This window comes from Nipponia nippon, unplaced genomic scaffold, assembly GCF_047370975.1.
Source record: "Nipponia nippon isolate SJK-2023a ecotype South Korea unplaced genomic scaffold, ASM4737097v1 scaffold_7, whole genome shotgun sequence".
Taxonomy (NCBI): Eukaryota; Metazoa; Chordata; class Aves; order Pelecaniformes; family Threskiornithidae; genus Nipponia; species Nipponia nippon.
Genome location: NW_028262391.1, coordinates 31,193,323 through 31,218,805, shown reverse-complemented (window position 1 = coordinate 31,218,805; position 25,483 = coordinate 31,193,323). Strand labels below are relative to the sequence as shown.

Here is a 25,483-nt window from a genome sequence, read left to right as displayed (position 1 = left end):
AGTCCTAGTTACATCTCTACAAACATTTGAGATTATTCTTTGACTATAGGTTTGGACTTCATGTGCACGTGGCACATTTTGCTTTAATGCTAGTAAGTACATAATTTTAAAAGTAAAATAGGAAGAAGAATACTTAGAATTAAGAATAAGATATTAAGTTATCTACATGAGAGGGACAGCAAAGCAAACTATAAAATAAGACAGTGTACTTATTCTATATTATCAGAATAAAGGCAAGAAGGTAGAGGGTTAAGTCTTTTTGTAATACTTATTTTTAATTAAAAAGAAGCTGTCACATACCCAAATGGTACCATACTACTGCTATCAGCAGATCCAATGATACCATGCTATCCCAGAGTCAATTTAAATAATTATTTCCCTTGTGAAAGTTAGTTTAATATGAAAGTATGTTAAAGAGTATAGTCAAATGTCTGCTTTGTGACCTGCATAAGTGAGTGCATGATAATCTGCTAGGTTCCTAGTAATTGTTTACTTCACAAAAAACAACAGACAGTAACCACTGATGTTATCTAAAGAATTTCCAAGAAGAGACTAAGCCATAAGAAATAAGCCATTTCCCTGTAGCTTCCAGACAACAGCAAGTAGATTACAAGCTGTCATTACTGCTAGCAGCTATGCATTACTTGTGTGAACACTGTCAGTCTATAGCAATGACAATACAGCCTTTTCTTGTACCACTAACTTAAGCAAAAATAGCTTCATGAAAGTACAGAAAAATTGAATGGAAATGCTCAGTTACTACCACAGAATAACCAGAGCTATTTTCATAGGTGTTGTAAGTAGAAAAATACTGAAGTTATATCATCAGCTAGATGATGTTACATGTACTCACATGATTGAGAAATTTGCTGTCTTTGGTAGCCCATCCTATCTGCATCACTCCTGAAGTAATGACTGTAACTTCATAGTACCAAACTCCAGAATCGACACAGAACGTACATCTAACGCTTTCAAAGGATGAGGCATCACATCGAGCCTACCAAAACCAAACCAAAAGTTAAGTTTCTATAAAATTAGCATTCAAACAAGCCCCTTTCTTTCCTGGCTCAAGTTTCTTGCATGTAAGAATACACCAGCATAATTTTAGAGGCACTTCAGACAGAAAGTGACCTCTCTTTATAGCAATAATTGTCACACAAACTAGCAAGTAGGCAAGACTGAAAATTGCTCAATGGTAAGCCACAGGGGAAAAAAACACCACACCAAAAACAAAAGAGAGAGTTGACACAGCCAACTTAAAGATTTAAAGACTAAGACAACCAAGACAGGAAGACCCAAGTCATCCATCGGTTGTTAGCTGACTCTTGACAGAAAGGACAGAGAGGTATTCCATGTTATGTGAATTAGAAGAAGTAACAGAGGAAGAAAAAAAAAAACAAACATATGGCTGAGACAAAAATCCTACTGCTATGGGCTTTTCAAGACTAGACAGGACAAACAATAGGAATTATACTTTGTGAACAATTTTAGGCAAAATGAGTGAAAAGCCAACTGACTCTTCAGAATCCTCCTCACTTTTCTCAAGTTTCAGGGCACAGATACAGGTGTTACTTTACTGTGAACATTTTACACTTGAGATCAGTGTAGTGATCATAGAATCGTCAAGGTTGGAAAAGACCCTTAAGATCATCGAGTCCAACTGTTAACCTATCACTGCCAAGTCCATCTATACCATGTCTTCAAGCACCGTATCTATCCATTCTTTAAATACCTCCAGGGATGGAGACTCAACCACTTCCCTGGGCAGCCTGTTCCAATGCTTGACCACCCTTTTGGTGAAGAAGTTTTTCCTAATGTCTAACCTAAACCTCCCCGGCGCAGCTTGAGGCCGTTTCCTCTGTTACAACCCTCTGACAAATCAAGTTTTCTATACAAAGCTGGCAGAGAACTTTGTTTCATTCTGGGAAATCACAGGAGCAAGTAGCAAACAAAAATAGTTAAAACCTGCCTTTTTCTTCAGACTCCTTTAGATTGAAATCATGAAGTGACATCCTACCTCTAATCCATGTGGTGAGATCTTCAGGTATTCACTGACATCGTTACTGTTCAGCATAGCCCTAATGTTGGTCAAGTCAACCTTCTCATATGTAAACTGCCTGCCTTCTTTTAAAACTGGAAAATAAAACTAGTTTTAATCACTGCTGCAGCAAAACCTTATTTTAAACATTTCACACAGTGGCAATCTCTCTAGGATCCAGTTAATTTTTGGCATAACTGAATGAAATATTGATATTTTGCTTGCATGCAAACAGCATCGCTTCCAATACACTGTGTGTACATGAGAACAGGACCTATACTTCTGACTAGAGCTCCTACAATCTGATTATCATAGCATGGTTTGGGTTGGAAGGGACCTTAAAGATCATTTGGTTCCAACCCCTGTGCCATGGGCAGGGACACATTCCACTAGACCAAGCTGCTCAAAGCCCCATCCAACCTGGCCTTGAATTACTACTTTCAGGAAACCCACAGGCAAATGTAAGGCATCTAAGTTCACACCAAGATGGCACTGTGTCAGGATTTACCATTGTATTGTATATTCAGTTGGCAGAGTTTTTCTGATTCACCACAGTGGAAAAGATTTTGGGGATAGGGAAGAAGGGGAAGGGGAAAACAAGGATTTAAAGTTTTTACCCTCTAATTTTCAGGTAGGTGATGAACTTGAACTGAGCCAAAGCAGCTCTTTCTCCCTGCATCCCCTTTTCACACAGAAGGATCAGAAGCATTTCTCTTGCCAGGTGTCAAACTGCTGACACATGCATGTTAATTTATAAATCAGAGATCTTATCTTAGGACCCTTCATATATCCTAAGCTTGCTACAACATTTATACAGATGTTTAGTAAACACAATTGACATTGGCATTCCATGAGCTGGCTGAAGCCCCATAAAGCCCAACAAGACCTTTTACCCAAATTTATCTAAAAGGCATTAGAAACTACAAGGTCAGAGTTGCTTCACCCTTGAAATCACAACTAAAAAAGCAAATTTGAATACTGTTAGTCATCCAAAAGGATAGATCAAGTAAAGTGCTTTGTCAAACAGTTTTCACTTTTGATTACAAGACCATATCTTTACTTGCTGAGGTACAATCACAGTACTGACTGTCACCAGGATATGTCAGTAATCCAGCTGTTCCACAGAGAGACAGAGCTGCACTGTTAAGCTACCCAGCATGTCTGCTGAAGTGTGGGTTACAGGAAATACGGGGCAAAGAAAAATTTTCATTGCAGCTCCAACTTGCAGAGTACAAACCACTTCCTTTCACAAACATTTTCCTTACCACAATTTCCTTTCCATGAAATTACACTGGATTTATTTGCTTTTTTTTTTTTTGAAGTGAGAGTGATTATAAATGCAGTCAGATATATTTACAATAAGTGCTTATACAAAACAAACACAAAGTAGTCCTCCATCTCTTTGGAGAAGTCATTAATATTAAATGAATCCATCCCTTCATTATACCTACACAGATTGTCTAAACTCCACTGGGCACAGAATCCAACCTGGCGTTTTAAATAGTCTGGATTATCTGTCCATTTCTCTAGCAAGATCAGTTGGTCACTAATGCACGATTCAGAAACTGTCATTTTATTTTCACCTGCAATTTAAGAGCAAAAAAGAATAATTGCTATAAACTAGGAATAAGTTTAGTTAAAATAGTAACATTCTACAAACACAGTAGAACACCCCCCTACCCCTTTAAACTTCAGTATTACGAACAGCATGAAATTCTTTGCCTAAGTACATGTGAAATTAACTTAGCACTCAGATATACCACTTCTCAGCACAGAGCTGCATCATCAAGAGACTATTAGATCACGGCTGTTCTCCATCTGTCTAATACAGATTTATTTATTTTCAAGTAACAAAGGCCTCATATCATAAGTCCTTCTACAGCAATTTCTAACTGGGAAGGACTGCACTGAGTTTCAGCAAATATCTCAAGGGTTTTGAAGGGTAGAGGGGTGTCACTAAAGCAATAAATATTTCTTCTTGCTTGTAAGTGGACAAACATTTCTCTTATACGTTTGTGTTCCCACCAATCCAGTCTTTCTTATGCTCACAAGTATTATCAGATGAAGCAAGTGACAGTTACGCAGTAGAAGCCACAGTGACTGTTAAGAGCCGTGTCAGGCTAATACTTACTCGTTTGTGCAAACTTCTCCAGTGCTATTAGTGCAAAAAGCATCACTGTCGGATGGGACTGGAAGTTCTAAACATGGGCAGTAAGAAAAGTTATTAAATAAGTACCCAGCACAGATAGATAGGAAAAGCTGTTAGTCCATCACAGAATGCCAGTCTGTCACAGGTTGAAAGGGACCTCCAAAGGTCATCTAGTCTACCCTCCTGTTGAGAGCTGGTTTGAGTAAATCAGGCTGCTCAGTGCCTTGTCCTATTGACTTCCAATTATCTCCAAGGATGGAGATCCCACGGACTCTCTGGAATCTCAACTTTCTATAACATACATTACCAGTATCTACCAAACATGACCCTAACTTTTCACAGTACTAATAAAAAATAAATTGCATTATAATTGCTATGTATGGATACACACAAAAAGATTGAAAACACTTACCAAGCTGTGAAGTAAATATTCCAATATGCCTGGGCTGAGTAAGCCTATACTCGCAGGACCTACAAGAACATTAAAAATTAAATCCATCCACAGGAACTACCACTTACTCATCATTGCACAGAAGTTTTAAACACAAGGCAACAAATTAAAGAACATCTAAGAACCTTGCAGCAAAGCAAAACTGTAATATAGAACAATTATCATTGTTCCCAGTCAAATATTTGCTACACATTTAATAGTTACACAGTTACTACCAAATTACAAACATATTGAGTTTACCTGCTGTAAATGGGTAGAGTTCTAGCCACACTTCTGAGTTTTTGAAGTAAGACTCCATCAGTCTCAGCTTAGCATTTTTATGCTCATTACTTTCAAAGAGAGACTGGCTCCCCTTTACTTCCAGAGTCAAAGTATAAAGACCAGCTCCACTTAGGAGTAGCCCAAAATAAGCAAAACTGAGCATCTAATATAGCCTACTTGATAGTTAATTATACAATTTGCAGCAGCTCCATGACAAGCAGCCAATTAAAAAAAAAAAAATTCCCTGCAATACTGTCTGCTTAATCAAGAGAGATACAAGGGAATCAAACTCTGGCATCTACAAACTCTAACAAATTGCAAAGGGTTACAACAGAGCATTAGCTGATTTGCTGCCTGAGCTGATACAACACGAACTGTTCCATGACCACTAAGACAAAAGTGGATACAGAATCTCATTTTGACTTAGTATAACAAGGTATAAGTATTATAGTACGAAAATTCTTCCTGCCCTTGTTCTTTACTTTTTTGGACAGAAATATTGAACCTATTTTTTAAATAACCATTAGGTGATACCAGACAATCACTTTTCCTCCTTTTCCTGTCCACTTTCAGAAAAGTTTTTCAAAAAAACTAGATACAAAACCAACCATCAGCAGGAAGGAAACTTAATCATCAGCTTCCAGCAGGGTACTAGAAAGCCACCTTAAAATAGAATCCCAGCAATTTTCTTTTAAGTAACACAGAAGAGAGAATCTTTTCAGCTAACTACAATAGAACAATACATGTTTAACAGAAAGCACATCTTTCTTTGTTTCTACACAGCCTCCAAGACTACTAATTTGATACTCCTGCCTACTGGCTAAAGAACTACACGTTCTCAGTAATTCACACACAGCCAAACTAGGTCTACAGAAAAGACTGATTTCCAGTGCTAAGGCAATATACCATAAACACTGATCCAGAATCATTAGCCACACATCAGAAGGATTTGGTCTTTTAAAGTATCTGAGATTATGAATGGCTCATTCAGACTGAAGCTAGTGACTGTTCAACATTTTAATCAAGTAGTAGACTCTGTCACACATGGTCCTCCCTTGATGCAGAACATTATTCAGCTCTAAGAAAACATTTCTGAACTAGTCTGCAGCGTGGGCACTAAAGCAGAAGGTGCTTCAGCGAGCCAAATACAAGCTTTCAGAAGAATCCCACAGCTTTACCTGCTAACTTCTCTGCTAAGCAGCCCAGTACTGCAGTTGTATTCCGGTGTCTGGCAGGGTGACAAGCATCCTGGCAAGCAGCAGCTCCACTTAAGTTTAATATTTCAGTTAACTTTTGTAATGCATCCTGAAAAAGAAAAAAAATCAGAAATCTCTTCAATATTACTGACAGATACAGTTTCCCACTTAACTCAATATAGTACAACAAATTATTTTTACACTGTATTACTAAAGTCAGCATCATATTACAGACAGCATGGCTATCTTTTAAGATAAGAAGAAAATAAAGAGCAGATGGAAAGAGAAGTTCAACATACACAAGATCTGTTACTTTAAAATTACCACCAGATTGCTGGTCATTGTTGTGATTAACAAGTCAGGACACCTCTGGATGTATGCAAGTGAGCTACCAATAGCAATAAGAACTTGAATGGTAGAAAAAGGCAAACAATACCAATCAGCACATACGGCACTACTGGCATCTAATCTGTTTCCAATGTCCTAAAACTCACACCCTTTCCAAAAGAAAAGGGCTGTTTTAGACTTTAGAATTCAGGACTAGAGAGATGTGCCCCCAAAAAAGAGCCCACATCCCCATTATAAATTTAGGATGCTGTCAGCTTTACAAGACATCATAAATGGTATTCTTGAGAGCACAAATGGCTTTCTGTAGTCACACTAATTTAGGAAGTAACCAATGAGGGTAAATAATAAATCTAAAATGCCATGCTTTGACTTGCTTCATTCAGGCAGTATGGTACGGATAAAATTCAAGATAGATCTAGAGCATACCCTCCATTTTCAGAGTAGTTAGGGGTTAATCTAGAGCCAGAACAAGTTATCCCACAGGGAGAACCCCACCCCACAAAGTTCCAAATCCCCCTCAACTTTCCAGACTTCATGAAAGTTTCAGCTGATTCAGACTGAAACCGAATAATCTCAGGCTAGGATCTAATTAAAATAGAACTCCTCCTCATATTGAAGTCATCAGCAGGCCATTTGGACAAAAAAAATGAGTACTGCTCAAGTTGAATATATATGTTTGTTTGAATTGTGTTCTGAGCCACACTCAAATCAGTTTATTGTGCTAGAGTCTAAGATTTGCAGAGATAACACTGAGAAGTAGTTATGTTCCCAAAAGAAAAGCTACAAAACCAGAACTGATAAACAGGACTGACACTAAGTGGAAAGAATAGAGAAAGAAGAAAGGATGACTGAGCCACAGACTTGGGGCGGAAAAGCCTCACTAAAATTAGACTCTTGACAGTCTCTGATACTGCTTTTAGCCATTATTAGAACCATCACAGATATCAACTATTTTGAGTTAAATAAAGACTTTATAGAACAAAGTTTACTGCACTGCTATTTTAACTTTATGGACTTTATAGCCTACAATAACAGAAAATGAAATACAGCCTGCTGCTGTTCTCCAGCTGTCACAGAAGTGGGGCACTGACTTAAAACCCTTAAGACCAAAAACTTAAACTTATCCTGAATAGAAAGAAAATGAACAGCAACAAACACTTTACTAGGCTGTATGTGCCCAGCAGATCCCACAACTGCAGCTCCTTGTGACATAAAGAAATTGCACAGGGGAGAAAAAAGAAAAAAACACCACCTGTGTGCACCCCAGCAACAGGCACCTTATTCCTTTTGTCTTGTAAAGGTCAACTATTTCATAGTTAACTCCTTAAAATTAAAGTACCTAAAAGTCACGTGGCTTTTGAAAAAACAAATAATTTGATTGCCCAGTACATTGTATAGTTGAACAAAAAATATAAAATCACTCTTCATATGGCACATTCACAGTGGTCTCCATTTCTTGATTTCTTTTTCAAAGCAGGCAAAATTTCTAGTCATAGCTTTGTTTTCAAAATCATTTTGCAGTCTATGTGACAGTCTATACAACTTGTTCAAAAGTCTCAGATTACTTTAATCAACAGCCTAGAGGGAAAAACCTCACTTCAGGTAGTTAGAGCGCTCAACTAGCTCTCCAGCCACTCATGCATTTATGTAAGACAAAAAGCTACCAGCTTTTTATATCCCTAACAATGCAAATTGAAAACTGAAATTGGCAGCATAAGTAGATTAATAAGTGAAAGCTGCAATGATGTCATCATCAATTGCTGATGAAATGAGATAATGACAAGCATTTGAAGACAGACAAGTTCTCTGCACAATCATCACAAAGGGATTCAACAATGGTTAGCATCTTGAAGCACTGGAGGCTCTCACTAAAACACCTGTACCAAAACAGTATGAACACCTCAGGTCATCTTTCCATCCTAAAAACAGATTAGTGGTCAGTAAAAAAAGGTATTAAAATTTGTGAAAAAACTGTAGCTACATATTTCATAGTTAAAAAATGTCATTTGTTTAACTTAACACACCCATTTGCATTGCATTCCTTACGTGCAGGGCAGGAACAAATTCAACAGTGACTTGTAAATGCGCAGCTTTCAGAACTTGAGAACAAAACAGCAGAACTTGTACTCCTTTTGCAGCATTTGTACACCCTCGCTGCACAGCATCCATGTACCACATGGCAGGAGAGGACAGCAATAAAAGCAGCTAAGGACCGAAGGCCTCCTGTTCTTCCCCGTGGAGCAGATTTTTTTGCTCCCCCCCAGTGCTTCTAGCATGAAGTAGCAAATAGATACTAAGTCACCACAAATTACTCAAAGTTACAAGTTACACCCATTTTCTGAACAGCTATCAGAGCCTTGCATCACTGGTGAAACCCATGGGTGTGGCAACCATGAATAACTGAAATTCAGCCACACAAACACATACACTTTAGACTCACTTTTGTTGGCAGTGGACATTCATCAAGTAGTAGCGTTATAACAGCTGGTCCCAGGGGATCTTCTAATGGAATAACTCTAATTAAAGACTGGACAACTTCCAACCAGCCTTCATCTGTCAACCGCAAAACAGAAGTAATGCTCAGAATTAACACTGCAATTCTGAAGTGTTCAAAATACATCCATAAATGTAAATTGAAAAATCCTCAAAATTACCCAGTGAGTTTACAGACACTAGGAAAAAGAAAAAGAAGAAACCCAAACAGTTTACTTTTTACATCAATGTCTTAGTTTGCAGTAGTTTAGAAGTTTAAATTCAAGGAGAAAAAAAACCCAACAACTTTACAGCAGCTTGGGTAATAGTGAACACCTCTATTGTTTAGAGAACAGTCTTTCCCAGGTCAGAGCATCCTTTAGTTCCCACTACTATTAGGAAGGAACACTCATGACCAGTACGGACAAGCACTTTGTTCCAGTGATACTCAAGAGTTCAGTGTCCAACGTCAGTTCTTAAGTGTCAAATGCCGCATCCACGATGACATGAAGAAATATTTCTTCTAGCCAGAATCAGAGTACTCTTCTTGAGTTCCCTCAAGTAACACAGACCTCAGAGGAACTGCATTAGCTTGTCCCATGCCTGGTGGTCTAAAGAAAATTTGCTTTCCTAAGGAACTGTTTAATGAGTAGACAAGGGCTTCTACTTGCAAGTAAACAACAAGCCACATATAAGATGTTAAACTACTAATAAAGTAAACAGATTTGGATTTGCAAGAAACTAGTTCCCTTAGAAGTGAAAATAAAGAGAGCCTGGATCTGCATACAAGCAAATGAGGCTGAAGAGACTTGGTGCTGCCTTCAACAATGACAAGTAAATATAAGTAACACATTGGGGTTTGAGTTTTATTAGCACATTCCCCTGAAAAACATTTTACTGAATTGTAAATTACTAAATTACTGTAACATCTAATCAGGTTGATTCATTTATTTTGATATAGAAATACATTTCCTAAGACCAGTACCAACTCTACTAAGAGAGACAAAAATTCACCTAAACCAGAAATTTGGTGGAGGACTTGAGCTGGGAGAATTTCTCCTGCTGTAACAAAGAAAAAAAAGCCCTTGCATAAACATGGCTCAGCTCACAGGAACACTTAAGGACAAGGCTGGAACGACTACATCAATAAAGTAGAGGTCTAAGGACAGCAAAACCCAAGACAAAATGTACTATTTGCCAACACTGGAGCACATGGGTTTAAACCATGTCTACATACATAGATGGGTTGTTTCTGCCTTACTGAAAACAGACATTCTTTGTGGCTTACGGTTTAATGCCATTACAATGTGTTTGTGGCCATTCATTGGCTGCTTCTGGACAGTTCACATAGGACATTTAACGGAGTTCAAAAAAAACTCAGGCAAATGCAATAAGCTCAGTGAAACTTCTAAAGGGCAGAACTGTGTTTTGGATCCCACATCCCTAGAGCTACAGCAAGTCATAATACATACTGCTAGCATGTATTTTTCTTCACAAAGAAAAGAGGGATTTTTTTGCTTTGGAGTCACAACTGAAATGCCCAACACAGTGCCTTGATACCTGTTTCTGCCATTTCATGTAACGTGATCATTGAATAAGGAGGCTCCTGGTCACTGAAAGAGATATTACACAGGTCAAAATTTATGCACAATCATCAACATAATACACCAAATAAAATTATAATACACAGGCAGAAAATGAATCCAGTAAGTATTTAACAAAAGGAAGTTACATAGGCTGCAGACTGCTAATGCTGTTTTCAGATCTGAAACACAGATGGGATTTGAGCCTTTTTCTGGCTCAAAGTCAACATCTGCACATCTACAATAGCTGATAAATGAAATGGTGATCCATATCTGCATGTCTAAAAGCTAAACACAATGCTTAGGCATAGTGCTATTCATTAGCAGTGTTCCTGGGAGTACGTAACAAGAGACTATATGTCAGAGGTCATGAAGTGAATAAAGAGCAGTGCACAAGGGACATCACTTAAACATGATTTCTCCCCCAGAAATTCTCTGCTAAATATATAAATATATTAAAAAACCCCACAAAACTGAAAGGCAAGCCACCTAACAGCATCATAGACTTCAAACTCATTAACAAGAGCTGTAAGAAATAGTCAAGGCAGTTTAACAGAAGATATTTAACCCAATTCCCTTCCCAACATGAAAAACACAAAAAGTTCAGTTAGATCAGTTCCTCAATCTGATTTCTTGGAGCAATGGCAAGAACCTATGGCCAGTGCTTATCTGAGCAGGCACTGCTGTTGAAAGTACCTAAAGCAAGATCTCAAAATCCTATTCAGTACGCATCTCCAGGTCCAGAAAAAGCTTGTGCAGCAGCATGTTCTAAATGCTTTATTCAGTGCTACCGAGGCACTGTGAACTAACCCCAGGCTTAGAATGATAAGTTCCACACTCCATTTCTATCACACACCTCTGAAATGAAACCAGAAATGCTAAATACACATGAATTTTAGAAAATTTCAACACAGATTAATCATGCAGATAATAAAGCTACCTACTTTGGAGGGATTAATTATAAAAGAAGAGAAAAATCTCAATTTTGACTAAATATAGATGATTAAAATACATGCTTTTCTTACCAAAATATTAATACTCTTAAATATTTACACAAGAAAATGATGAAGTTTAAACACATTTTTATGTTGCTATAACACTGGAAACAAATATCCCTCCCCCATCTCTTTGCTTTTCTTCTGGAAACTAATCTCCCCAGCAGGAAAAAGCAGTGCAGTGATGCAAGTAGAATTACTTCAAGAGAAAGGATGTAAAGACTCAAAGAAAGAAGAAAAAAAATACCATAAGTACTATGATAAAAAAGGAAGAAATTTTTATCAGCAAGATTTCTGATTTTGTCATGGGAGCACATGTTAACAGTACTGGCACTGAGCAAAGGAGAGTTCTGTTCCACTGATTTGCCAGTTTAACCACTTAATTTCCAAACATCCCCACCTTCCTTGTTTAGAAACGAAACAGTCATTTTGCTAATTTCTTAATTTGTAAAGCAGCACTTCATATAAACTCAAAAAATTAGTACTTCTAAGTTCTTCTGAGGCTAGGAAGAAACTTAACTCCTTTCCTTCTAGAAAAGAGTTATCTCTAGATATGAGAGAAAAAAAGCAGTTGTCAGACATATTTTAGATTCAAACTTTGAGGTTTGATAAAACAAACAACAAGAAAACCCAAGCAAACAGGGAAAGCAACTGTTCATTGCAGATCTCAGTATAACAACTTAATTTACAATTCATCTCCGAGTGTCCCCATGTATTAACTTTCAGTACAGAATTTGGAAAAAAATTGACAGAAAAAGGCTTTTGCCTTCCATTCTTTAGGCTGCTATCTTTCGCTTCTTAAGGTTGTACTATCACACTGAAGCCCATATTTCCAACCTGCTATTACTTACATGGTTTCATTTTAGTTTTACTTTAGTCTTGCACATTTTTTTGATGTAAAGAGATTTGTTAGTTTCCCTACCATTTCCTTCAGTTGTGGTGTTTTCAAAACTGAAAAATCAGGCTCTAGGAGGAACAGGTAATAATGGAACATACTTATTCCTGTAAGTCTCTCACTTACACTGAAAACCAAGATTTCCAGACATGGATGCCCCCCCCAGCGAGCATTCCTATTAATCTAAACAGGGCTATCATTAGCTTCAAGTCTAGGAGAAAGACTCCTTAATTTTTTTTTCAGACTCATTTAGACAGTTTGCCTCAGGAGTAGACCCCTCAGTTATTCATAGCCATAGGTCTTTGTCTTCTCTACAACAACTTGTAATATGTAGCTGTGTTGTAAAACTGGCTGTGTCTTACCAACTGCCTTCATACAAAACAAGGGAAACCAATATACAAGTACAGCCCACTTTTGGGCTCCCCAGGATGAGAAAGGCATTACTATAAGTGAGCATGTCTAGCAGAAGGCTACTGAGATGGTTGAGGGCTACAGAACATGGCATACAAACAAAAGCCAAGAGAAATAGATTTGTTCATCCTTAAGGGGCAGTAGGGGAGAAGAGAGGAAGCCTTATTGCTGTCTGCCACTTCATAACTGCAAAGAGCAGAGAGGACAGAGCCAGACTCTTCTCAGAGGTGCACAGCAACAGGCCAAGAGGCAACAGGGGTGTGCTGGAACATGGGAAATTCCAACTTTTAAAAATGTTTACTTATTTAAAGCATGGGGGTGGCCAAGCATTGGAACAGGGACCCAAAGAGGTGGAGAATCTCCCTATTCTGAAGATGTTCAACACTTGACTGGATAAGACCCTGAGCCACCTGCTCCAGCTAGACCTGGGTTTTAAGCAGGAAGGTGGAACGGATGAACTTCTGGAGGTCCCTTCCAACCTATGTGATTATGTGAGTCTAAAAGTATTTCACTGGAGGCTGTATAAAAAAAATACAGTAGTTTCAGGAATTTGTCAGAAACAGGACTCCAGGATCAGTGAAATAACTACGCTTATTGTCCCTCAGTAGCACAGGAAAGTGCTTACAAGATTACAAAACCGATTGCAAGACCCACAGGAACAGGATCAACTATGCACAAAAGTGCTGTGAAACAGCTTAAGGAGCTGAACTTAGGGGAAAGGGGAAGGCATGCGAGATTAGGGAGAGATTTTGAAAAAATTTGCCATGATTTTAACTTACGATTTGAAGACAAACCACAAAATAAAACCTGTTAAAAAACCTCTTAGATTTAAATGTTCAAGAAAAAATATGTCCTGGTATTTCCATTTAAAGCATTTTACAGCAGGAAGGCAAACTCTTCCTCTGCAGGCACATTCCAGAGTAACAATGCAGGTCTATGAATCAAGGCTCACTTATTTTGAGCCTCATCCACCTTAAATCTCAACTGTGAAGCTACAATAGTGTTTTTCCTTCTGTTTTGGCCTTTCCAATTCCTAGCCTGCATGTAACCGAAAAGGTGATGAGCTAACTTAATCCAACATTAAGGTCCTTTTAAAGCTTTGTAGAAAGCAATGCAAAACCAAAAAAATAACGATGAATCCATAAATATCCCCCACACCCTTAATGGATGCTTTGAGCATGCAAGGAATGCAATACTGGGATCACGAGTTGAACAGCCACAACATGCTGTCTTTAAAAATTCGTCAGACTTATAACTGGAAAGAAAACCTCAGTCTGTTTATACAAGCTAACAAAGATCAAAGCTCTCAGTTTTGCTTCACCATTTCCAAAGAAGTAAATACAGCCTGAAAACAGAAATCTTGCACAACGACCAATTTTTAGGACAGAAGTTCCCAAACTCTGGAGCGTTCATTGCTTCCTAAACTGTATATCTATGCCAGGTAAGAAATACTGAGCACACTCCTCACCCCACCTGGGTGTAGGCCCATACAGGAACCGTGAGAAAACTCCTCAGGCTCCTGGAAGAGCCTGTACCTGGGCACTTAGGAGCTACTTCTATTACCTAGGAAAGGTGCTCCTCTCCTAAGCCTCCAGATGGAAACGCACAGCTGCTTCAGGGAGGGTCAGGTGTAGATCGGTGAGAGGATGGAGTCACAGTTTGAGAGAAGACAAGAACATTTTCATTCATGTTGAATTATTCCTTGAGGAGGTACTTACTTATCTACTAACGTCCGAATTACAGCCAGTGTGTCAAGTACTAGCCCATCCACATTCTGTTTTTTCCTTCTTGGTTCATGAGGTCCTCGCCCCCTCCTGGGTGGACGGACAGGGTCCCTTGGGTGGCTTCTTGCTTCAGGTACATGTACTCTACTGTTGTCCGTTTGCCGACTCCGAGATTCTATGTTGTCTTCTGCTCCGCTGTCATCGCGGCAAACACATGAGTTTCCCATATTGCTAGCCCCCAAGGCTCCCAGTAAGCAGGGAATGTGGTGCTCTAGAGTCAACAGTAAACCTTGAAAAAGGCTTCTGCTAGCATAGAACACAACCAGAGCAACTACAATCATCTAGAAAGTTTTAAGAGTAATGTTTGTGTGATCCTGAATTGTGGTTTTTTTGCATTATAAGTGTTGCTACCAGCTGGAATGAATAGGAAGTTGGAGACTTAGTTTCCGATATAATCGGTTATAATACACATTGGTCATCCAGAAGGAGGTCTGAAAAAGCAAACCCAAAACAAGAGTCAGTGTTACTACTTCTAACGAATAACAGAAGAATTCCTATTTTAGTAAACAGAATCAGTCTTGTTGGATAAAGCACCTAGGAAACATAAGGTTTGCACCTGAAGTCTATTGTGGGGAGGGGGAAAGGAAGGAAGAGGAGGAGTAGGAAGTTCACTGGGTAAGTAGCTCCCGCCCACACACCATTCCTTTCTACACTACCTATTATTTCCCAGTTCTTCCATGGTTTCTGGATGCAGAGGAACAACTTTGTCCTTAAATCTAGCACACTGCTACCCTTTAAGTGGTAAGTATTAACTGTTTAATTTGTTCTTTACCCTTTAGAGACATACTGCTCAAGCCACACAAGTAAAGGCTACACGTTTAAGGTTCTCATTTCACATCAGGAATATTCGGTGTCATTTCCATACTCACTGTACAAAATAGCCTAAATTGTAAAGAACTAGTTCTTTACAATTTTGGCTAATCTCAACAAACAATAGGTTTAACAGTGAACTGTGTTTAACCCATCTGCGCATAAACACATCTTTTTGGAACATGCCTACATCAACTAGATTCTCACCCAAAGAAGCACTAAGTACTGACCCTGAAATAAACAGGAACTTTAATGCCTACAAATTTAACTGGGATTTTGAAAGGGGTGTTTTTTGTGCAGCTTGTATGCTTGTTTGGACCTAGTGTCAACCCACCCTTCCCCTTTTTGGGATTCAAGACTGTTTCAGTCATTCTTTTGTTCTCAATTCAAATGGTTTGGATCAAATACAGGCCTACTAGTGACTGGAACTGTAGGGCAGTCCCTCAGAATCACTGAGCTGAGAATGCTAGAGAGCAAAGGGATTCAAAACCCTGCCTCATTACAAGTTATTTTGCAAGCCATAGGGTATATTTCTATAGAACATTATGTAAAGTCTCAGCTAAAACAAAGCCCTTCAAAAGACATCATTTCATTACTTCAAGCATGCCAGAATACATAAGTAACTTTTAAGATTAAGCTCATGTTATTCTTTTACGAATCAAGTTTAACATTTAAGCTAGAGATTATGGTGAATATCCTGTAATAGGTTATTACTATTCTACAGTTATTAAATAATCTATTTAACAGCAGACATGTAGCACCATAGAATTAAAAGAAAGTCAAAGACAGTTGCCACCTTTCAAATATGAAAGGCTCCCTACCATCGGAGCCAACTGGCAAGTGTGCAATTGCTGGCTGCCAACTGGGACAAGATCATAACATTATTTGGGAAGCCAGACACTGGTCATATGAGCAAGTCTCTGGATGTACAGCTGTCAATGGAAAAGCATTGCAAACAAGCTCTCACAAACACTTCTGTAGGTTTGAAGTACGTTATCTTCTTTTAGTATGGTGAAAAGTTCAGTATTAAGAAATTAACTGAAGACTAACTTGGGGGGTGCGTGTGTGTGGAATCCCTCAAGGGCTATTAATTGCAAAAAAATACAAGATCTTGACTTCTGGTTCAAGAAATTCCTAAACCACAGATCATTAAAAGGGTTTCAGCATCACAACATGCTTGCCTTACTCTCTAAGCAGTTTAACCACAACAAGAGGTGGGACACCAGGTGCAGGAGTCCTTCCATCTGAGCCAATACAGCTGTTCTACTCTCAGCCAGCAAGTAAAAAGTAGATGCGAGGGTGCCAATACAGATTGCATACATCTTAAATGGAACTGTTTAAGATCACAACTGGTTCAAGTGACTTTAAAAGGTTGGGTAGATTTTGGTTGGTTGTTTTTTGTTCTTTATAGAAGAGCTAGTTACATGCAATGCAAAACATGTCTTCCAAAGGAAAAAAATATGCATATATTTGTGAACACAGATCATTTAAGGCTATTTTAGCAACGTATGTTACTAAAATATAAAAATGCATCATTTGTGTGTTACAGATTTAGAATCTGAATTTAGTTAAGCTGTTCTGTAACTTAAGAAAACGTTAACACAGTGAATCTAGCCTGTCATCAAAACAAGCATGGAAAAGCTGTATTTTAGGGATTAGCAACAAGTAAGAACCTACCTAAGGAAACAAAAATAGACATAAATCAAGATTAAAACTGATTATTGAAACCTAAGTTTTTCTGTTTGACAACTTAAATCATGGTTAAAAACAAGTGATTGTAATTAACTCACCTTTAAGTATGCTTGGTTCAGGAACAGTTGGGCTTGCTCACAAAGCACTGTAACAGAAGTGGACTGCACTTCTTCAGGGCACATGCAGTTGTATCCGGAAAAGCAGCACTCTATAAGCCTTTATCATGGGCAATGAGTCATTATGGTTGACTCTGCTTTCACTTTTAGGAACAACTTTGAAGAGTCCCTGAAGACAGAGGGAAAAGAAAGAACAATTCACTTGGAAGCTGCCTCTAAGGTAGATGTATGCCATCTCGTCCCTACGTCCGCCATGACATCAAGTCATGCTGTTATTTTCAGCCATGTTCAGCTTTTATGGGGGAAGTTCCCTCAAGGCTTCAAAAACCAGTTTGCCACCTACTAGCTTTAGGACAAGACACAGCTACAGAAAACCCAATCTGTTTTTGCAGCCTTGGTATTCCAGACACTATCGCAAGTGCAGAGCAGTGACTGACTCCTCCCCTCAAATTACTGCTTACAGGAGGAAGAAGGGAAGCAATAATATCTGCTCCAGATCACCCTTCAGTAGGGTAGGGACAGCAGAAAATAAAAGCAAGTGCACTATAGAAGTTGATTAGGTAAAGGGAAAAGAGAAATGATAAACTCCCCTTACTTAGTAAAGAGCCGAGTTTGACAGCATTCACTTGCCTGTTGCTTACCATCACATACAAGGAACTCATTGTCAAATCTCAAACAAACTGAAAGGCTAAATAATGAGGAACATAAGGTAGAAGAGATTGCTACAGATCCACCTCACAAACCAGCTTGTCTGGACAGAGTACGAATGCATGAAGAGAAGTTCAGAAGTGCAAAGGAAAAAAGATTTTTAAGAAAAGTCTTTTAAAACAGTAATGTACTAGATTGCATTTCAGCTGGCATATTTTTTAAGGACAACTTTACGACATTATAATGAACTGTGACTGTAGCATTAGGCTGCTGGTGGCCATCCCGACTCCCTCACTCTCACTGCTGAAGTAAAGAGGACAGAGACATCAAACTTCAGGTCAGGTCAGCTGCAGGATGCAACAGGGAAATACAGTAGAGAAGGGAGATGCAAGTGATAAGAGCGATCAATTCTGCTTCTGTCCAAACTCAGAGACCTCAGTGACACAACCAACACACAAAACCAAAAGCATTTTGCACACCATGAAAGACGAAATATATTATTGTTTCAGTAAGAGGTGACAATCTCTGCATACAGAGAAGGAAAGAAATTTTAAAATTTAACTTCAAGCCTCATTTTTGCAAATCCCTGCTTTCAACAACACCTGGACACAAGAAAGTTTTTTTTAATTCCAAAAATACTTAACAGTCTACTTGCAAATATTGTGGCAATAAAAGAAGAAAGGATCTTTTTAAAGACTTTGTCTAAAAGAAGAAAAAAAACCTCAAGGAGCAAACCAAGAATATCACAACAGCAGTATCGAGATAAGCCAAGATAAGCTTCTTGTCCTACCTGGCAGCAGATACTTAAAGCTGGGCATAACAGCAAGCATACAATACCAGACAAATAGGCTCTTTCCTAGTGTGCTCACCGGACAGCCAGTAGCTCAGTCTCCCGAGACAAAGGCCACATGTTTGTTTTGCTGTTAAAACACCGCTAAGGAAGAGAACTAATCTTGCATAATCCATTTGTTTTTCAGTAGTTACACAGCTAAGAGTCTCTGCAACTGCTTTTAAAATTTAGTAGTCTTCTGTTATAATGTCGTGACCAAATTACTAGATTTCTTAAAAATTATGTTATTGGAGGATTTAGTGTGGTTTGTGACTTTTACCTTTCATCTTTTAATATCACATCAAAACACTCTTTAACAGCTAAGATACACCTAAGCACCAGCACAAGAGTAAGAAGTTTCCCTGGAAGGCCACTGGAACAGAAACCTATTGTCTCCTGTCAGGGCTACAATGACACTGTGCAAACACCATTTTCTTAAACCGTTAGTGCAAGTCAAAGTAGATCTGAAAGTCTTCAGATGAAGCAACAGCACGTGAAAATACCAGCAAGAGTTAAGCTACAGGACAGAAAGAAGACAGGTTCTCCATCTTAAAAGCTGTGACCACTTTCCCTGTGATTAGCTCGATTTAGTGTCATTCAGATACACTGCAGTGCTAGAAAGCCTCATCCCATCAGCTTTGCACTTGCCCGAGGAATATTCTTTGGCAAATTTAGAAAGTGATAACAAGACCATGAAAGCTGTTCACAACAGCAGCCAGATTTATAAAAGTTCTAACACTTTTACTTTGAAATGGTATTTTAATAAAAGCTTGACCCCACATTTTCAAGTGCAAGAAATGGTAAAGGCAGCAGCCAGTACCTGCTTTTCAACAGGCAGGGTCATCCATTTACTCTGAATTCTGACTGTCAGATGTTACTTTGGGTGCAGGACTATGAAGCTGCCAAACATTTGACAAAAATATAAGTTTTTTTCTATAGGAAGTATCTGGTACCAATACCTCTCTCTCTGAACAGATACTGTGGGAACAGCAGAGAATGCCAGTGTCCAACACCTCCTCCTTTACACCTGCAGGACACCCACTGAACAGCTCTCCCCGGCACATCTTCCCCTCAACAAAGCACCAGGGTCAGATGCCATTTGAGCTGGACACCTCCCCTGCACAGGAGAAAAGCAGCTGCTGGGGCACTGCCAGAGCCCTGGCAGCAGCAGCCCCCCACGCCCCTGCACACCTCCACCGGCCGTTGGGACCACCCCTGCTACAGCAAAGCAGCTGCTCTCCTGGCAGGCTCAAGCACGTACATGGATGCACGAAGGAGTTGCAAGCTGCAAAGACTGACCAACCTGCCACAGCTGTAAGTCCAAGTGAGGGGGGTGTGTGGGAGAAATAATCATCAGCCATCGAAACAAATGCTATTTGAGTGGATTTGCACCTGCCTGGCGGCACAGATGCCCAGCTTACTCAAGAGAGGCCTCCTCTTGATCATCTGACAGAGCACACCAATGGAGAAGTCAGCTCCAAGTGGCATTAGGCTCATTTTCTCTGCAATACGCAGCCCAAGAGTCGGTGATTCATCCCCTCAAATATTTGGTTACAGCCAACCATAATACTGCCTCATGATGGAAAACGCCTCTCCTTTCCATGAAATGGAGTACATTGCCAAGCAAACAAAAAAACCTCATACGCTTAAATGAGTAAAGAGGGTTTCAGCTACTAGAACCACTTTTCCAGCTTCTGCCACTGTTACAAGAGTAAGACCATCAATTTCTCCTCCCAAGAGCAGAGTAACACAGGAGCTCAGTCAGCAAACCACCACATAGTAAAGTTAACAGCTTTTCAAATGCAAAACTCAGTTTTGGGCAGCAGTTTCCTCTTAAGGAGATAAAATAATTAGAAATATTTCCTCAGCATTTCTTTCCCAAGAAATGATGCTCCTAAAAAGGAAGGGATGGAAATCCTTGTGATGCCAGTCGGATGAAAAGTTCAAACTACCACGAGAAGGAAACACAGCTATGAATAGCTGCAAGATAATCAACTTCAATACAGGAATAAGAGGGGGAAGAGGCCGGTTTGCAACCACAAGCTTTTATAACATGGAGAGGATATCAGCTTTGAAATGATCGGGGTAGGTGATGAAAACCAAGAATTTCCAGTAAATTAGGTACAATTATAATGTGAAATTGAGACTTTCTCAGGAGATTGCATTGAGAACTGAGGTCAACCTCTCAACTGTAAGACTTGTGCAACTAAAAAGAAACTCGCCATCCAGTGCAGCTACCACGCAGTGCACACAAGAAGCAGACCACAGGCTTCAGGAGGAGCAAGTAAATGCTGTGCCCGTTCTTTTGCATGAAGTAACCAAGCATCATGTTGTGTAATCTAAAGCAAACCCCTAATTCAATTCTGTTTTCTTTAAAAATATCCCAGAGGGTTAAGACTAGCGTCAAAACTCAATGGGAAACAGCATTTACTGGCATGCAGCGTGTCACCATCCGCAGGACAAAGCCATTGCCACAATCAATGTGCAATGTAAGAGCACCCTAAACCAAAAGCAGACTGACCTTGAGCATGCCTGTTTCACAGAAAGGGAAAGAGACTGATCACCTCAAAAACTTTCTAGCTTCTGCCCAAGTGCTTGTCAGCGAAAACCCCCAACATTGTGGAGGGCTTATGCAAAAACTTGGGCTTTAACCCTGCAGTCTTCTCTAGGTAATTCTAGCTTTGCCAGAAACACGAAGTAGTTGAAGGATCTGATCTCTTGTTCACCTTGATGCAATAACAGTCAAAGGAGAAAGAAGCAGCAGATACTAACTACCACCACAGTAGTTTCTTTTTCTGTAGACTCACTACGAAAGTCAGATTTTATAGTCACCTGTACATTGGACTACTTCTGTCTTTTTACTTCCCTTAAATCTCTTTTTAAGCTGGTACAGGAACACTAAAATTGCAACATGGATTTAAAGTGAACTTCACTGTCTCACTTAAACTAGTGTCTCCAAAGTAGGCCTGGTAAAGAGAGACTCCTGCCCTGCCCAGGTTTTCCCTTACCTCTGGATAAGGAGAGACCACTGCCCAGGGCTCCTCAAGCATCAGAGACTGTTCTGCTACAGCTCTATCTGAAAGAGAAACTGAAGCATTTACCACCTCCTAGCTTCCTCCATCTCAGAGGTCATAATTTCTCATCTCATGATCATTTAGGTAGAACTGTCCTTTGTACCACAGCCTTCAGAAAAATCTCAGCTTTGCTTTAGCACTTTGAATGTCTAAACCACCCATCCAACACCGGTATCAATCATGCAGAACATGACTTCCTCCTGATTCCCTTCTCCCCAAACTGTAGAAGGGTCATTACATTTCTTTTCAGAGACAAAGCTATGCTTTGAGGCTGATGAATACACATGCAAGATAATGATCTTTTTTAAAAGATAGTGGTATCTGACAGCTCCAGGGAAGCTGAACAAGACTTGCCTCCAGCAAGCTGACATGGCAGAGCTGCACAAGCTCAGCAGTTGCCCAAGGAGCAGAATATAATGCACTGCTTCAGAAGCAGCAGGAAGATAAGGATAACACCCTGCAGATGGCAGGGAACACTAATCCTACAAACTGAAGGGATACAAGCACACAAAATAAAATTGGTTAGCTATACCATATTAAGTTTTGGCACAGACGTTCATTTGGAGGCTTATAAATCCTTCAATTAATTCAAGTTAATCTTCCTTGCTGCCCTGAAAGTTACAGACGTTACCAACAATAAATGAATTTGCTATATTTTGACAAAAATGTTCATGATATCAGGATTTAAAATTTAAAAAAAAAAAAAAAAAAGACCACGAAATTCCAGAACAAACAGTGCTGGGAGGGAAGTGTGGACTCTTTGGGTACCAAGCAGGGGTGCAGAACTGCAAAGAAACAACGCAAAAAACCCAATGCATTTTTTTTTTAAGCTTTTTCTAGTAAATTTAATAATAGTCCGTTCCAGAAAGGGTAAGGCTTTACCTATATTACTATCCAGAAAACAATGAAAGTGTTCTCAAGTTACAGGGAGATCAACTCATTGTAGTAAACTGCAATAATACATACTTAGTTTAAAGCAGCTCATACATTAACAAAAGATAAACTACAAAAGCATTCTGAGGTACAAATCAAGAGACTGAGCAGCTCAAACAGGCACACAGTGCAGTCCTGCCATGGGAACTAGATCTAGGGCTAGCACAGAGGCATCTGAGTAATCACACTGTGGGCTATGGGAAGATGCTACAAGCAGGGACTGCTAGAAGCAGGGACAGATTCTTGTCAGCAAACCACTGCCTTTGTGTAACAGAGCTGAAATGGTGAAATCCCAGAGTTGTGCTGTTTCTCATCTGTAAACTAATCTTAGTGCTTTTGTTTCTCTTAAGTCAGAGCCAGGGCTTGTTTTCAAAGGAAGGTTAAGTACCGAACTACTCTGTAGAAGGCAGAACAGTCTCCTGCTGTAGACCACAGAAATGAGCCCAGCTAGATGGCATGACTAAGCTATTACAAATGCATAAAATACACTGAAAACAGTTTTGGATGCGTGAAAGATTTTGATAACGTTGCTGAAAAATTCAGTGATGCCTCAGTTGGAAGCTTGCATTGTCAGCTGTCTGACAACTGCGTCGGAGAGCAGAGCACAGAGCAGACAATGTCTAGACCCTCCTCAGCCTCACCAAATTTGTCACTTTATGACACAGGTTTTTCATGTTTGAGATGATAACCAAACAGCGTGGCAGGAAACGGGCTGAAGAAACTTCCACTTCTTGTTAATTCAAGCAGCATTGGAGGATGGCCTGATCTTTCGGTGCCAGTAGTTGAGAGCCAGTTTTGTGACCTTCCTTGCCAATCATGGAAAGCCAGCAGCTCTTTCTTTGCTAGTCTAAGTTCAGGACTGCACCGGCAGAGCAGGAGACGTCCTTCTGATTCTCTTTCCTCCTGTAAGTGGATACAGCAAAAGCTGCTCAAAAGACTGCCATCCGAGGCAAACATAACATGTAGGTCACTAGGTTAGCAAACCTGCCTCAGGCACTCACAGGAAGCATGATCCCTGACCTGGGGCTTCCAGAACTGAAGTCTACAGAACTTGATGCACAGCTCTGGGCAGGTCACTGGAACCCCTTAACTTGCCTATTAAAAGGAAAAACATAAACACCCACACAAGAACCCAGCTTTGCTTCTGCCCATTTGTCTCTTCAGGTTCTGCCTTTAGGAACTCTTCTTTCCGCCTCACTACAAGTCCACCACGAAAGCACACTGCAGGATGTTGAGTAGGTGAACACATGTAACACAAGTGCTTCTGTCAGCAGCAGAGCCAGTGACTCCAGGTCTCACAGGTATCCTGCTCCTACCACTGAGCTGTGGTAATTTTTTTTAGTGTTTTAAGGCATCTGCCTGTATGAAGAAACTCAGAGGAAGTTGGTCAATGGGTTTCAGAGCTCCCGTGGCTGAGAAAAGGAAGGGGACTGACTGCCCGAGAGATGACTCAGACAAGCACACGTGGGTTAAGAAGTGGGCTGAAGACAAGCATGTAGGTGTTTCACAAGGCAGGCTAAAAATGGTTCAAACAAAAGTGCATACCCATTTTGAGTTTGTTATGGCTGCACATCAAAAAAAGGCAGAAAGCTCAAAAACAATTTAAGAAGCTCTCAAAGCCTGTAACAATATCAGGAACACAAAGTCATGGTCATCTGGGGCTTCTCCTAAGTAACTTCGTCAGGAATGTCAGGAAAAATAAGATTAACTGTTTTAATAATTATATTTAGATACTATTTCACAAAATGTACCAGAGGGGTAAACCAATAAAGAGAAAAAGCCTCACCTGTTGCTCAATTTAAAAAAAAAAACAAAAAACAAACAAAAAAACAAAAACCAAACCTTTCACTCCAGGACTGCTACATTGATGAGAGTTTGAGTGCAAACACACACATCATTCTTCATTCACCATTAGGTGAACGTTTTTAAAAGCAGTGAAGAGCTCTAAGCTTTCTCCATGCCACCAAACAGCCTTGCTTTTAGGAAAAAAGAGCACCAGCTTATCTGCTGGATTTTCTTTTTCAATATCGCTTTCTAGCACATCCCACTGTCTACAGGAAGGTATAAAATACACACGAATGGCACAGCCTCCTGGCATGTGGTTCACTGACTGTCCTCTAACCTATGATTCAAGCTATATTAATATCAGTTTGTGCACATGCACTGAAGCAAGGAATCCAAAAAGCCACACCAATATTTCAAGTCAAAACGTCCTCAACTCTGGTCCTTCTCCTCATGTCCAGCAAAACACTCAGATATTCAGAAACTTAAAGCAAAAGTGAAGCACTTCCTATAGCAAAGCCTTAGAAAGGGAGAAAAATAAGTACAGTTGCAAGTGCTTTGCATGCTTAGAAACCACTACTTCTGCAAGGAAAAGGATGGATTTCTTGTCACTGATCATGGCGACTTGCTGAACCCCCGTTAATAAATATACATTAATAAATGATGAGCAGTACCTCAGCCCAGACTTTCAGCTAGCAAGTATCCCTACCGAATGGGCAAAACCTACCAAATACACAAAATTCCCATGGCAGAGCTGGGTAAACATCTAAAGCACAAGCTTGGCCACAATAGTGGTAGATCAAGGTACCAGATCATTACAAGCACAGCTGAAGAGAGATCATGATGCATTGGTCAGTCACACAACCTCATGAGTCATGCATGAACATTTGACTTATATTAGACCTCAGCAACATGATGAAGAGCAGAAAAGGAAATACACAGCCACTGCCATGCCAACTTTACAGTCACCACATACAAGCCAGGAAGGGAAAACAAAATATATTGTCAGGACACAA

General features: G+C 39.6%; 1 protein-coding gene across 7 annotated transcripts in view; it reads right to left on the bottom strand.

The window, feature by feature from the left end:
- Nucleotides 1–25,483, bottom strand: part of RSPRY1 (ring finger and SPRY domain containing 1) — a 38,850-nt gene that overhangs the window by 9,573 nt on the left and 3,794 nt on the right. For all 7 annotated transcript variants that reach the window (XR_015700469.1, XM_087739437.1, XM_087739438.1 and 4 more), the window contains exons 2-11: nt 17,184–17,370; nt 14,518–15,014; nt 10,476–10,528; nt 8,884–8,996; nt 6,078–6,204; nt 4,600–4,658; nt 4,170–4,236; nt 3,490–3,621; nt 2,018–2,133; nt 854–997 (exon numbers count right to left, since the gene is read on the bottom strand). Coding sequence is in view for 6 of the 7 variants with exons in the window: in XM_087739437.1 (XP_087595563.1) it covers nt 854–997; nt 2,018–2,133; nt 3,490–3,621; nt 4,170–4,236; nt 4,600–4,658; nt 6,078–6,204; nt 8,884–8,996; nt 10,476–10,528; nt 14,518–14,864 (1,158 nt within the window). In the remaining variant the exon portion in view is untranslated. The remainder of the gene's footprint in view (nt 1–853; nt 998–2,017; nt 2,134–3,489; nt 3,622–4,169; nt 4,237–4,599; nt 4,659–6,077; nt 6,205–8,883; nt 8,997–10,475; nt 10,529–14,517; nt 15,015–17,183; nt 17,371–25,483) is intronic.